The sequence below is a fragment of the Pteropus vampyrus genome, unplaced genomic scaffold (genome assembly GCF_000151845.1).
Source record: "Pteropus vampyrus isolate Shadow unplaced genomic scaffold, Pvam_2.0 Scaffold283, whole genome shotgun sequence".
Classification (NCBI taxonomy): domain Eukaryota; kingdom Metazoa; phylum Chordata; class Mammalia; order Chiroptera; family Pteropodidae; genus Pteropus; species Pteropus vampyrus.
In genome coordinates this window covers 2,034,768-2,049,247 of record NW_011889064.1, presented here as the reverse complement: position 1 = coordinate 2,049,247, position 14,480 = coordinate 2,034,768, and the positions used below count along the sequence as shown (strand labels likewise).

The following is a 14,480-nucleotide window of genomic DNA, read 5'->3' as shown; positions in this document are numbered from 1 at the left end:
TATGTTTGATTCTGAGAATGACTGCAGATCTGGCAGTAAGAGCATTCTTCCTATTGCAATAATCCTTTCGAATAAAGGCTCTCTTTACCTAAATCCAGATTTGCTTTTATTTAACAGTGCTATGACAAACCATCTATTTGCAACCTCCAAAATACACTGACACTTATTTTCCTCTATCAAAAGTGATTGGTATCATTTTCAAAACCATAATAAGGCCCAGGTAAAATTAGGTACAGAAAGCACTGCATATAAAATCACTGTCTAGAACAGCAATCTGGCCTTAAGTTAGTCATTCATCTTTCTCATAAAATAAAGAAGTTGGGCTAGGTAATTTTTAATATGCCTTCCATACTATTAATCTAGATATGAATTTGGTAAAAGGTTTAACTGAGACAGGGCTATTCATAAATCAATACACAGAAATGATATGCTGGTGAACTACCTAGTGTTTCTCCAGCAGAAAACAGGAACTTAGATTTTTTTAAAAGTCTATTTCTATAATTTCAAAATAGAGGTTCCAGAAATAATTTCGCAAGATTCCAAAATTCAAACCCACACTCATTCAAAAGTACTTCATATATCCATACAATGGAATATTATTCAGCCATAAAAGTGAATGAAGTACTGATACATGCCACGATGTGAACCTTAAAAACATTATGCTAAGTGAAATAAGCCAGATACAAAAGGCCACATATGGTATGATTCTATTTATATGAAATGTGCAGAATAGGTAAATCCATAGAGACAGAAAGCAGATTAGTGGTTACCAGAGATTGGGAGGGGAGGGGAAATAGGAAGTGACTGCTAAGGGGCCACTGGGTCTCTTTTTGAGGTGATGAAAATATTCTATACTTAGACAGTGGTAATGGCTGTACAATCCTGTGAATATACTAAAACATACTAAACTGGATACTTTAAAATGAAAAACTTTATGGTATGTGAATTATATCTTTTTTAAAAACTGGGTTAAAAAAAGTACTTGAGCACATTAATCATATTATCAATGCAATAGTTATAGCTTAACCAAAAAACACATTACAAAATCCACATGTCAAATTCGACCTCAGTTATAAACATGCTGATTTATTCCTGATTAGTATTATTAGTTTTCCCTAATTTGTGCTAAAAAAATACCCAAAACTGTAGTAGTTATAAATTCAAAACTTTACCATAACTAATAAATGATTTGAGACAAAACACAAAATGAAACTTTAAATAAGGCTATAAATATCACAAAAACGCATCTTTTCATATAGCTTTAAATGTAAATTTTAGAATACTCAATATGTGCAAAGCTCTGGTACATGGCCATAATAAGGAAAAAAAATCTATTCTTGAAACACTTTTTATCTAACAAAGAGCTGTTGTCTTTACTGGCATAAATGAAGAAACTGTTACAAATAAATACCATATAAAGTGTAGCTAAGAGTTCATGCTAATGAAGTTCAGCTGTTAGCTTTCTCAGATCTGCAAAATATAGTATCATTAAATTGGATATCTGAATATACATAAATTACACCTCCCTTAAAGCTGGCTGGTAATAAAGACGACTCCTATCCTTACATCCTGTACTTGATGGTTTTGGTCCAAAAATGACAGAGTGATGACTAACCAAGGCCATTAGAGAAAATGGCCTCCTGGTCAAATATACATATTTGATAACAAGGTATAGTTTTCCAATATCTGTAACTATTTTCTTGAAAAATATGACTAGTGCTGATCATGTTCACCTCTGCATTTTTATTTTTACTGACAACCTAATAACTTTATGCCTAGTATCATTTAATAACTTAAAAATTCACTTAATATTTTTTTGCCTAAAAATATGATTTCACTTCACATCCCCAATCTCTTGGCCATTCCATGCAAGGTATCACAGAAACACAAGTTAGCAAGTTAAATAACAGCTAACAGAATCACAGCACTGATGTACCAGTAATTTTCACCAAATAGAGCCCAGGTACATTTTAATATTTTCCAATCCTACATTCGAATGTCTTGAACCTTCTGTGAGGATAACACAAATGGTTTGAGAAACAAAAGCACATGCTAATAATATCAAGTAACACTGTTGTTCTTGTATTTACAACGAATTATATTTTAAATGAATAATTTCAAGGACAAATATTCTATTCTTAGGTTGCCCAGTCTATGTATTTGACTAAATTTCAAAGTTATTCACATGGAGTAGTGTTCCATTCATTAAGATGAGCTCATTTTACAGAAGATACATAAGGACTCTCATACAAAGAATAGTGAAACATGCAATGCAGAAACTCAGTATATCATTAACCCATTCTACAGGGAGATGTCCATCAATTGAATAATTTTAATTGTTGTAAACAAATAATAAAATTTCTCAATTAGACAAAATGTTTTTATAAAATTATTTTATCCATACTTAACTCTTAAATAAGTATCACAATCAACTGAACTGTTTATCCTCTAGCTTATTTATAACGATCACCTAAAACTGGGTTAAAGTTATAAACCTTTAGAAGGAAAAAATAAATTTAGTAGATAGTGGCCATCTTGTTTACATAAAACAAAACTGAAAATATCAGAAGTCAAATTATTTCATGGAGCTTTTGTTTCAGTTGCAGAAGAGTCAGAACGGTTAAAAACTACTGGCCTAAATCTACTGACTGCCTAAAATAGTACCTGGACTTGAATGTTTTACTAGTCTTTCCCAAGCATTAATATTTATTTTAATTGAGCCACCATAAGCATAGCTACCAATCATTCAAAGACTACTACTGACTGTGCTACCCTCTTGCAAACATTATCTCATCAGTTTCCACAGAAATCTTGTAAGGTATCACCCCATCTAACTGGAAAGGAAACTAAAACTAAGTAACTTGTCCAAGGCTACGCATCCTTTCTGATAGCTGAAGCATGTATAACTATATGGAAACAATAACACAGTTCGCAAATGGAAAAACCTCCAATTACGGCAAAAACAAAAACTGAAAAATTGAACCATCCGAAATCACTGTTAGGCCTGATTATAACAATGAGCTGAAACCTTAGTTTCATAATCAAATTATTTCATAGCCAGATGAGCAAACCTTAGGCCAAGTAAATAAATAGGGATGAAAGTATCAGATTCAACTACAGTATACGAAACTGTCATCGAATACCAATTCACATGAATCAACCCAATGCCAAAAGGGTTATCTAATTCGGATTCTTTCCAAGTGTGCTGCTTGGAACAAAATTTCAGAATGTTAAAAGGATTTATGAAAAAATTTGTCATCAAGTTTGGGAAATAGATTAAACAAAGCTTAAATTGGTCTTTCTACCTCAGGACCTTGCAGAGTCCTTGATGTGTAAACATGAATTATGAATCTCCGAAAGGATTCATTATCCTAATGAAGATAATAAGGTGTACAGCGATTAAATGACTTATCCAAGGTCACACAGCTAGCTAATGGCACTTAGAATCAGAATCTAATTCTCCTGATTCCAAAATTCATTCTACCTCCCCAAGACTTTGTCATACTTGCTAGTTAAAAAAAAAAGTTTCCAAGGGTAACTTCTATAAAAAAAGATAAGATGGGAAACACTAGTGGCTTGTTCTGACAGTATTTACCACCACCCCACCAAAACAAGTAACAAAGAAAAGGTTAAGTAGCAAAAAAATTTTATCAAACAACAAAACTCTCCTCAAAGTAAGCCAGGTCATAGTATTTACGGATTATACATAGATTGTATTCCAAAACATATATTCTTATAAAAATATTTCCTCTAGAAAATCAGAGATATAATCTTTTCTAATCAGTACCTGGATGGACCTAAGAGAATGGTAACGATGACAACCTAGACTGTGAAGCCATTATAACAGCAACTATGTCTATTTTGCTCACCACTATCCCAGAGCCTGATATACAGGAGGTATTCCATATATATTTGCTAAAAGAATGAACAATAAATCCCTACTCTATCACTAATGAGCTGTAGGATATTGATCATTACAATCTCTCTGAATCTGATTTTCCCCACTTGCAAATGAAGCAGACCAAAATGATCAAGATCTCTTCCACATTTAAGAATTCATGAATCTTATACAAATTAAATCTCAAATTCCCAGCATTTGAGGATATGTCCACAAACAAAAAAATTGTAACAAAAATATTTGCAGTTCACTTCATATTCATCATTTCATTTGATATACCCAATAAACGTGCATATTAGAGCTGTCTTACCACTCACGTTTTACAGGTAAAGAAACTGAGGCCCAGAGAAATTGACAAACTAGACCAGAAACACAAACTTATTAAGTAGCATGGACTTTAAACCCAAGATTTTAGCACTGAAATCTCCAATTCTTCCATTAGACCTTGTCCTCCAGTGATAGAGATGGAGAGAGATGCAGCCTAGATAACGACAGCATTATTCCAACTTTCAGCTATTGATTTACAGGGCTATCTATGGGACAAAAGGTCTCAAACTCGCATCAATCCATTTTCCCAATGTTAAAGCACCAACTCTTCAGTGAAGAAAAATGACCTTAATGCAAAAAATTAATCACATTTTTTCTCCTTGGAGCCCAAGGTTAACTAATGTCACTAATATGAGAGGATGACATTATCAAAGAATGAAAATCTAAATTATGAATAAAAATCTTTCACATCAAAGGCAGTTTTAGTTCAAATAGTATGTACTCACTGTTAGGTACTGTTAAATTCAAAGGCCACCATTATTATGTTACATTTAAAATAAAAGCTCCACTTTTGAAAATTTTGTTTGCTAGTGGATATGAGGCCATTTAAAGTATTAACTCTTAGGTCTTGTTACAAAACTACTTCAAAATATTACTTTAAGTGCAACTTCTCTTAATTCCAACACTAGGCTTAAACTTGGAGTTAAAATAAAATGGCATTTACATCACACACTTCTCCAAGAAATACAACTGGGGAACCAGAAGCATCCTGGGTTACAAATTTAGAGTTGCCCAAAACTTTAACCAATTAACTGACTCCCATATTTGTTAATTCTATTAATTTTGTCTTAAATATATAGATATAGCTATAGATCTTCTATTAAATACAATTGTTTCTCACAGGTATGGCAAAACCCCCTATCAACAGGGGGTATACTATAATAAAATAAACATACACTTATTAAACTTCTCAAGTGCATAATACTGCATTAAATCCTCTATCAAGAAAATTAAATGAGCGTTATGTTTCTGAGATTTACATGGATAAACAGCTTGGTGGTATATGCGTAGTGAGTCCTAATTATTAAGTACAAGCAGATATAACATGCAAGCATAATAATCTTGCAGAAGAGTTAAAAAAAATTCATCAAAAAAAAAGGTCACTCACACTCATCCAAAATATATACACACAGAAATGGCACGCCTGGCTCATTTACATCACAGGACTGTTAGTTACTATCACGTTCTGTAAACTTCAATAAGTTTTGGAGACTTAAACAAGTTTAGCTTGTTAAATCAATAGCTAAAAAGCTCCACAGTCTTATAAGGTCCCAGACCTGAAAAGAACTGACGACCATGGACACAAGTGAGAATTTTTAACAAAACCAAAGCTATAAGCCATTGCATCAATCAGGACATAAATTCCTCTGCTGGTAAATGCTCAATAGCATCAGACTTAGCACCACTTCACCGCTGATAAGTTTGAGAAGAGCTGTTGAAATCCTACGGGCCAGTCAACCCTTAGTGAACTGTCACAAAATAAAAGTCACAGCGTATTTGACAGCTTTGCATGCCAATTCAAAAAAACCACAGGGCCATCGAATGTATGGGATTCTCAGAGTAAATTATCTAGAATAACCTATGTTATTCACCAAAGTGCCAAGCAGTCCCCAGGGGAACGCAGCAAATGATAACTTAGGTCCCAGGACAGGCTCCTTTTCACACAAGGATGACTTTCCTAGTTAGTGCCAACTGTACACTTGCATGCTCCGAAAATAGGGGCAAGTCCTGAACACCAGGGGTTACAAGGGCAAGGTTTCTACTTTATTATGGGCTGAAGCTCAGAAGATTCCCAATGCTGAATTGCTCGACCTATAACCTCGGAGTCACTTTCCAACTGTGCTCTCACTCAGGATCATTATATCTCCGACGGAAGCCAATTATTAGTTGTAACAAGGCCTGAAAAAATAGTAAGAGGGCTCCAAAAGTTCGCATAATTATGAGACACGGGAAAGGTGGGAGCTTCGAGAGACAAGACCAACGTTAAAGCGTTAGAGCTCAAATTTTAAAAGCCAAAATAGATACAAAGATCCTTCTCTCTGATGACTCCAGGCAAAGAGAGACACATAGACCCTCAGTCATTCCGACAGCATGGGGCTCCAGGGTTTTACCAAGACCAGCAGCCCTGACCGAGGCTCTGATTTGTCCAGATAAGGTCAGGAAACCTAGGCAGGGGTCTGCATTGTGGCCAGGCGGGGCGCACAGCCCCTTCTCCCGGGCCCCTTTCTCTCTCCTTCCCCACGAGCAGGCCTCTCCTCACTCTTCCCCTTTTACTCCCTCTCTCCCTCCCCTCCCCCCAGATACACACAAAACGAGGCCACCTCTCCCCCCCCAAATCCCACCAACTTTACTGTCCCCCCCACATTCTTCCCACCTCTCAGGAGCACGCAGAAACTGCAGGCCAGGAGGCTCCTCAGGACGGCCCCCATCTTCCCTTCTGGCGTTCTCTTCTCTCACCGGCGAGGGGCGGCCACAAGAGGGGTAGGCGAGGAGCCGGGGCGGCCGCCGCAGCGGCAGGTCTGCACGTTCATGCTTCCCAGCTTTCCAGAGAGAGAAGAAAGAAAGGGGCACGTCAAGGCTCCACGCGCGCCGCCGCCGCCGCCGCCCTCTCTACCGCGCCGCTCTGGCCGGGGTTCGCGCGACGCCAGCGTCTGCTTCCATCCCGCCGTCTCCTCCCCCGGCGCGCCGCTTCCCCCGCGCAGCTCCTCATTCAGCCTCTTCCTCTCACGCAGGGGCGCAGGGATACAGTCTGTCTGCCACCTCCACGGCTCCCAGCGAAGATCTCCCTGCGCGCGGTCGAGCCCCGTCCCTTGGAGCCGCCTCCCCTGCAGTTATGAAAGAAAGCAGGGGTGCGCGCAGGACCTCTGCTTGGAAACCCCGGGAGATGTGCGGGAGGAGCTGAAGAGAGCTGTAGGGAAAAGGCCGTCCGGCGGCACATTCCAACGGGACTCTTTCCCGGCCCTCCCCGCGGAGGGCGTGAAGCAACATCGAACAACATTGGTGCCGGCGTGGCCGGGACTACTTTCTGCGGCTCGGCCGGGCCGCCGCCTTCTCCGCTCTTTGTGCCGCTGCTACTGGCCCAGCCAGGTGGAGTTGAGGGTCTACGCCGGCTGCCACCTGGGCCGGGGTTATGGGGGCGCGGCAGGCCGGAGGCGGCTGAGCTGCAGGCTCACGCTTAGGGAACCACGCGGATTCTGACACGGGGTGATGAGCTCAATCTTCAGGATTGGAAATTGGTTTAAGTATTTGTTTAAGGAAAAACCAATGCTACTTAACACCAACTTTAACTGTGAATCTGGTGAAGGATGTTCAAACGCCAACTCAAACCGAGATGTTTATTTTCTCCTGGCATCCCGGAACTACAGACTTCCCCCCGAATTAAATCCTACAGACCTAAAAATTTCTAAACTGGAAGATAAAATTCCAATATAAATGCGTCAGCACCTAAGACAGAGCAATGGGACAATCGGACGGGACTGTGTTGGGGAGTTTACAAGTTGCGTTTAATAATGAATGTTTGGCATATTTTGGTGATAAATCCTCAGCATAAGGAGAAAAGGATTCCCCAGAATCTCGGTCTTATTTTGCCCAGCCTCTACTGCTCCTGCTGCGCTGGGCATTCAACAGCAGTGGCCCAGACGGCCCCCTGAAATTAGGCTGCTGAAGTCTAGGAGGGCACTCCAGTAATGGAGCGGTCAAGTCCATTCTGCCAGCGGGTGGCACATGGATGGTCAAGTGGAGCTACTCCAGCAACGTTACTAGTATCTCAGTAGTATTGGAGATCACTAAGTACTTGCATACACATTATCAGATTTGACATTCAAAACTACCCTGGGGTAAGGCAGGTTTTGTTACTCAGCCTCATTGCACCGAGGAGGAAAAAGAGAACCTGAGGAGTTCAATGACTTACCCGAGGCTACTCAAATACTGAATAGCAGGACCCAAAACCAAGCCAGGACTTCTAACTTCACTTTCCACCTTCCAAGAAATGCACCCTAAATGCATGTCTGTAAGCAAGTAGAAAGGCAGAAACAGCCAAATCACTTTCTCCTAAATTCTCCTAAATTCCTGAGAAAGACTAGCCACCATTGATTTAAATTACCTTATTCCAAAAACCATGTCAGTGCCCTGCAAGTTTTGTATGCTGGACTCCTCAAAACACATAACTGAGAATCAGGTTTTTCCTGTGGGAATGCATTACTGTATGCATTACTATGAAGCTACTGAGGCTGTGGAGACATCGTGTTGTCAGTGATGAAGGCATGAACTTTGGAATGAGATCTGGGTGAGGATCCAAACCCTACCGTTACTAGATTTCTACTTTGAGCATGATATTTAAATGCACTGCACCTCAGTTTTCTCCTCTGTAAAATGGGGATAATGCTTCCTTTGGGCTTGTAAGAGGGATTAAATTAAATAATACATGTAAACTGTTCAATATATAATAGGTGCTCAATAAATGACAATTTCCTTTCTCAATTCCTTCAAGGTGAATAGTGTCATAATAACTTGGTATCTTGGGAAATAATGGAAAAGAGACAAAAATTACATGCTCAAAATATTTGTTGCAAAATTATTTATAATTGGAGGTAGATAGCCATGAAGCTAATGAAACTTAAACTTCAGGACCTCTCATTTTCCCAAGCAGCTTCCAGAGCCCAGGGAGGGACCCTAAAAATGTGGTCACATGGGCCTATTTGCATAAGTAAGATGATTTTGTATTCTTTTTCTTTAAACATCCCACAAAACTGGTATCTGTTCCTTTTTATAATAGAAAACTGAGTACAGCCTAAGTCTGTAGCTATCAATCTAAGGGGATGAGATACAATGCTGAAAAATAATAATTTGGAGGACTACACAACAGTGTTGAAAATGTTTATAGTTAGGTAAACTTAAAAGCATGTAAAAGTACATGTATTTTTTAATTATAACTATGTGAAGTATAAATACATACACATAAATATACATGTTACATATTTATCACATATATAGATATATAAATATATATATATCATATCTGAGCAAAGACAAAGTAAATTCACTAAAACAAGCATTAGGATGGTGAAATAAAATGAGATTTACTTTACTTTTATGTTCTTAAATTTCCTTTAATACTTTATATTTTTTTACAAAATTTCTAAAGGTACTTAAGTGAAAATCTCTGTCTTAAGCTTAAGCCCTAGCTTGGACACTATTCTCATTACTTAACTAGTTTGTTTTCCCATCATTCAAGTGCTTATTAAATATTCGATGCCAGTCACTGTGTTAAGTGTTGGATATACAAAGATGAGATTAATCATAGTCCCTACCCTCAAGGAGCTTACAACCTAGTTTGGAAATACTGATTAATAAAATAAATAATTAAATGTTAAATTGCTATGGTGCAGGAATGTACCATATTAACAAGAAACTCAAGTGCAGAAGCAGTTAAGCCTGAAGAATTTAAAGAAAGGAAAAAAACACTAGAGCTGAGGCTTGAAATATAAGTCGGAGTTTGTCGGGCCAGCAAGACTGACAAGAAATTCCAAGCAGAAGGATAGCAGGTGCAAAGGCACTGAATTATGATTGACCTCTCGGCATGTTAGCAATTTGAAAGTAGACCCATATAGCTGAAGCGCAGGTTGGTTTTAAAGAATATCAGAAAATGAGTCAAGACCATTAAGTAGGTATTGGATAATAGTTTTATTAAGTCATGCTAAGAAGTTCAGATTTGAACCTCTTGATAGTATGGGCAATAAATGATTTTTCTCACTGATTTACATGTTGAATTAGTTCCCTAGCAGCAGTGTGGATAATACAAGGGAGGCAAGGCACAAACTTGGAAGACCAGTGAGAAGTTATTTTTAGTCCATGAAAAAGGATTGTGAGGACAGCAGCACTGGGGACCAAAAAGAAATAATGGATTTCAGGAATATGAAATTAAAACAGCAGGACTTAGTAATCTATCAGATGAGAATTGAGAGAGAGAGAGAGGAGAGAAGATGAATTTCCAGATTTCTAAGTTATGTACCCCAGTGAATGGGAGTCTCATTTACTAAGAAATGCATAAGGAGTATTTCAAGAGGGGGTGATGATAAGTCAAAAAATGGGTCTTTAAATTGGTGGTGTCTATAAAACATCCAGCTGGAGATATTCAGTAGACAGTTTTAATATAGAAGTTTGAACTCAGGAGATGAATGGAAAACACAGCTACCAGTGATGATTGTGGAGCTCATATACCACACAACCCAGGGGACACATTGTCGAATATTGAATAGTGATTGAATGGTTATTACCACAATTTTCTGCACAATGACAGTAAGCTTTCTTCAGGAAAGGAAACCTTGTTCTAATTCAGGTGAAATCATTTTTTGGTCACGTGATTGGTGGGCAGAGGGTAGCTCGAGACCACATTGGAAACCATAAACATGCCCAAAGTGAGAATGGAGATTTAGTGTAAATAGAAAAGTGAACCATGGCAGAACCATGTGGTATACAAGTATCTAGGAACAAACAGAAGAAAAGCTATGGAAAGAAACCAAAATGAGGCAGGTGGAAAACTGGTTTCGAGTGCCACCACGCAAGGAGGCATGGTCAGTAATGACAAATACAGTGTGCTGTGGAGAAGTTTGCTAAGAGAAGCATTGAAAAGAGGCCATCGTGACTTATAACTTCCCAAAAGGTCTTCGAGGGGACCATACATTATATCAACATTTGAGGAAAGCAATCTACTTTCAATGAGTAAAATATACATGCCTTTTTAAAAAGAATCTCACGTCTTGGAATTTATCCACAAAAACAAAATTTTATGGACATATGTACATATGGGTATTTATTATTATATTGTTTGTAATGGGAAGTAAACACAACAAAAAACATGCCTACAACTATCTAACCAGTGTACTGTACACTTGAAACTAATAATAAAAATTTTTTTAAATGCCTACATATACGGCAGTTTTGTATGGTTCAACCTAATCAAAAGAACCTGAATGCACTTCAATAGGAATCAGTCGAATAAACAATGGCGTATCCACATTGTGGAATATTATACAGCTGTTAAAAAGAATTATATAGATTTATGTCTATTGATTTAGAAGTGTAGACTTGAGATATTGTTAACTGAAAAGCAAGTTAGAGAATAACATGTATATTGTGATGGAAATTTTGTTTAGAAGAAAAGAAGGAATGAAGGGAGGGAGAAGGGAAAAAAAGAAGAGAAAAAGAGAAATCTTATGCCGTTAAATATGTGTCCATTTTGGATTTGGATGAGCAATGCAAAAAATATGAATGATAAATGTAAAATTGTTAAGCGTGGACCCTCAGGAGTGTTCTTATAAGAGAGAGACACTTAATTCTTTATTATTTGAAATACTATGAGGGCCGTTATTTTTGAATTCAAATAACTAGGGTGTTTTTTTAATCACAAACTTAAAGCGAACAAAATAGTCATTGGTAACTTTCGCCAAAGCAATTTCAGCAGTTATGAGAGCCAAAGCAAGAGTGCAGTGAATTGAGAAATTAATGGAAACAGGGAGGGAGGCCAGCGGTTTTTCCAGAATTTTGTTGTTGAAAGCAAGAGAACACTTGGGTGGCTGGAAAGGAATTTGGAGGTGGAGGAATTGGGAGTTGACTCGGTTAGGGTTGATTGTACTTTATTTTTAAGTTTAAGAGGAATATGATCATATTTATAACCTGAAGTGAATGGTCTAATAAAGAATGAGGAAAGAAAAGTGATTGGAGACTTCCCAGAGGATCTGGAACCCAGCAGATGGATTGGCCTTGGATGGGAAGAGGAGGAGGACTGCCGCTTCGAGATGAGGGGAGAATGAATGTGCCTATCAAAGGGTGGTGAAGTTTCGGCTCTCTTCCTCCCACCCCCACTTTCACAGACTTCTTCCAGAGGCCCTAGGAGTTAAATCCAGTGATTTAACTAGATTGTATTAGATGTGCAAGGGATTTATTGAGGGAGCGTGATAGCCTCCAACATGGCCCCCAATGGTTCTCACTTCTTGGTAGTTACATCCCTGTAAAATACTCTCTCCTGAATAGAGTTGACCTATTGCCACAGTGACAGAGTGTGACTTTAAGATTAAACAGTAAAAGATATAGTGGCTTCTGCTTTCTTCTCTTGGAGCATTTGCTGTAGTGGGGAAATCATCTGCCATGTCTCAGGGACACTCAAATAGCCCTATGGAGTGATCCACGTGGTAAAGGCTGAGATCTCCTGCCAACGGCCAAGTGAGCCATCTTGGAGGCAGCTCCTCCAGGATGGAGACTTTGCTGTGGTGTAGCTGTGCTGTGGCTGACATCTTGACAGATTCCAGACTCGCTAATCTGTTCTCAAATTCCTAACCCACGGAAACTGTGAGATAATAAACATTTATTTTGCTTTAAGCCGTTACATTCAGGAGGTAATTACTACACAGTGATAGGTAACTAATACAAATAGGAAACAAGAGAGAAAGATACTTCAGACTGAAATGTAGCCTGCCATTCATGGAAGAAGAAAAAGAAGGAAAGGCTGGAGTAGGAAAGGTCTTGGACAGCAGCACACGATGGATTTACCAGGTGGATGGGGACTTCCCAAACCAAAGTTGCCCATTGAAGAATTCCTGTGTCTTGCCAGAATTGGCCTACTCCAGTACTCCTGCTATTCTAAGGCATCAACTGGGAGTACCGGTTGGAAAGTATAGCCTCAGGGCAAACAGGGCAATAGATCCAGTGGGCAGTAGTTGGGACTGCCAGTCAATTATACTCCCTGTAGCAGGAGATCTGAGTGACGCATTGTTACAGCTACCACAGCAGGCCTGGAAGTGTGACAGCCTAGTAACAATGAGCACAGCTAGAGTCAAGATCTTGACTTCTAACTAACATTTTTCCTTCAAAAGAAACTAGAGCTCCTTAGAGAAATGGCTGATACCTCATCTGGGGTAGGGAAAGTATGAGTCTAGAGCACCTTGTTGTGACAGAGAGCAAGGAAGGGCTCAAGGAATGATGGGAACATGTCAAAAACCATAGAAGGCAGCTTGGAGAGACTTCTACTGGCCAAATCAGGAACAATTTGAGCATCGAAATTAAAAATGAGAGTAAAATACTATAACCCATTGAATAAAACAGGAAATGATGAGTACAAATATACATAAATAAATGAGTACATCAAAAGTTTGATGAGGAATGGGATGTTAACATGGTTTTGAGAGGAAAAAGAGTATGTTCCCAGAGGATATGCCTGGCAGGTGCCACCTTAATCAAGAAATCACAGAGAACGTCATTAGTAATGGTACAAACTGAAATCACGAGCCACATGACAGGATATAATGAGAAAAAACAGCATCCCTTCTATGATATCCTTGCAGCCAAAGTTGTTCAACCTGAATCTAATCATAAGGAAACGCCAGTAAACCCCAAATTAAGAGACAAGTTACAAAATAACTGGCCAGTCTTCTTCAAAAGTGTCATGGTCATGAAAGTCAGGGAAAGACCGAGGCTGAGGGAGACTAGAGAGACATGACAACTCAATGCAATTGAACTAGATCCTGAACTAGATCTGTTGCTATAAAACATTTCATTGAGATAATTTGCAAAACTCGAGTCTGAGGTTTAGATAGTAGTCATGTATTGGTGTTAATTTTCTGATTTTAATGGTTGCACTGTGATTATGTAGGACTAAAAAGCATCTGGGAATGGTGGGACATCAGGTCTATGCTTACTCTCAAATGGTTAAGGACAAAAAAATACTTGGTACTGTACTTCATGTTTTTTTTAACTTTTTGAATGTTTCAAAATAAAAAAGAAATAAAAGTACTTATGTGATTTAAAGATAAACATGTTATACATATAAGGTTTTATTATATAAATCCAGAGAGCCTTTTAACATTTTTTAACTTGATGAGTAACTACCCTTTCTTTTCTCCCCATCCAAGATTACTGCAATTCATTCACAAGACTGAATGGAATCTCAACATTTAAATGCCTAATCGCTTTATTTCATCTTTGGCACAAATGATCTGGATTTCCCCACATGTATGAGTCACCTGATAACAAATTTCCCAGCTTATGTAGGTTTAAAACTGCACTATAAGTAAAGCAGCATTGTGACTTGTGTCTCAGATTCCGGGCTTAAAGTAACAATGTGTTTTTTAGCATTCATGTTCTTTCTCAATATATACCTTTTCTTTCACGCAGTAAAGTTTTTCTGATGTTGAGAAGTTTGTATGCAGCTATGTCATACATAATAAAGACTTTCTCCCCCTCTTCTCATTCCCAAGAAATC

General features: G+C 38.4%; 1 protein-coding gene across 1 annotated transcript in view; it reads right to left on the bottom strand.

Annotated features, from left to right (window-relative positions):
* LRP6 (LDL receptor related protein 6) overlaps positions 1-7,142 on the bottom strand; it is a 113,986-nt gene extending 106,844 nt beyond the window's left edge. Inside the window, exon 1 of the mRNA XM_011376031.2 lies at positions 6,600-7,142. Coding sequence (XP_011374333.1) covers positions 6,600-6,654 — 55 coding nt within the window. The 5' untranslated portion in view covers positions 6,655-7,142. The remainder of the gene's footprint in view (positions 1-6,599) is intronic.
* Positions 7,143-14,480: the final 7,338 nt, after the last annotated feature.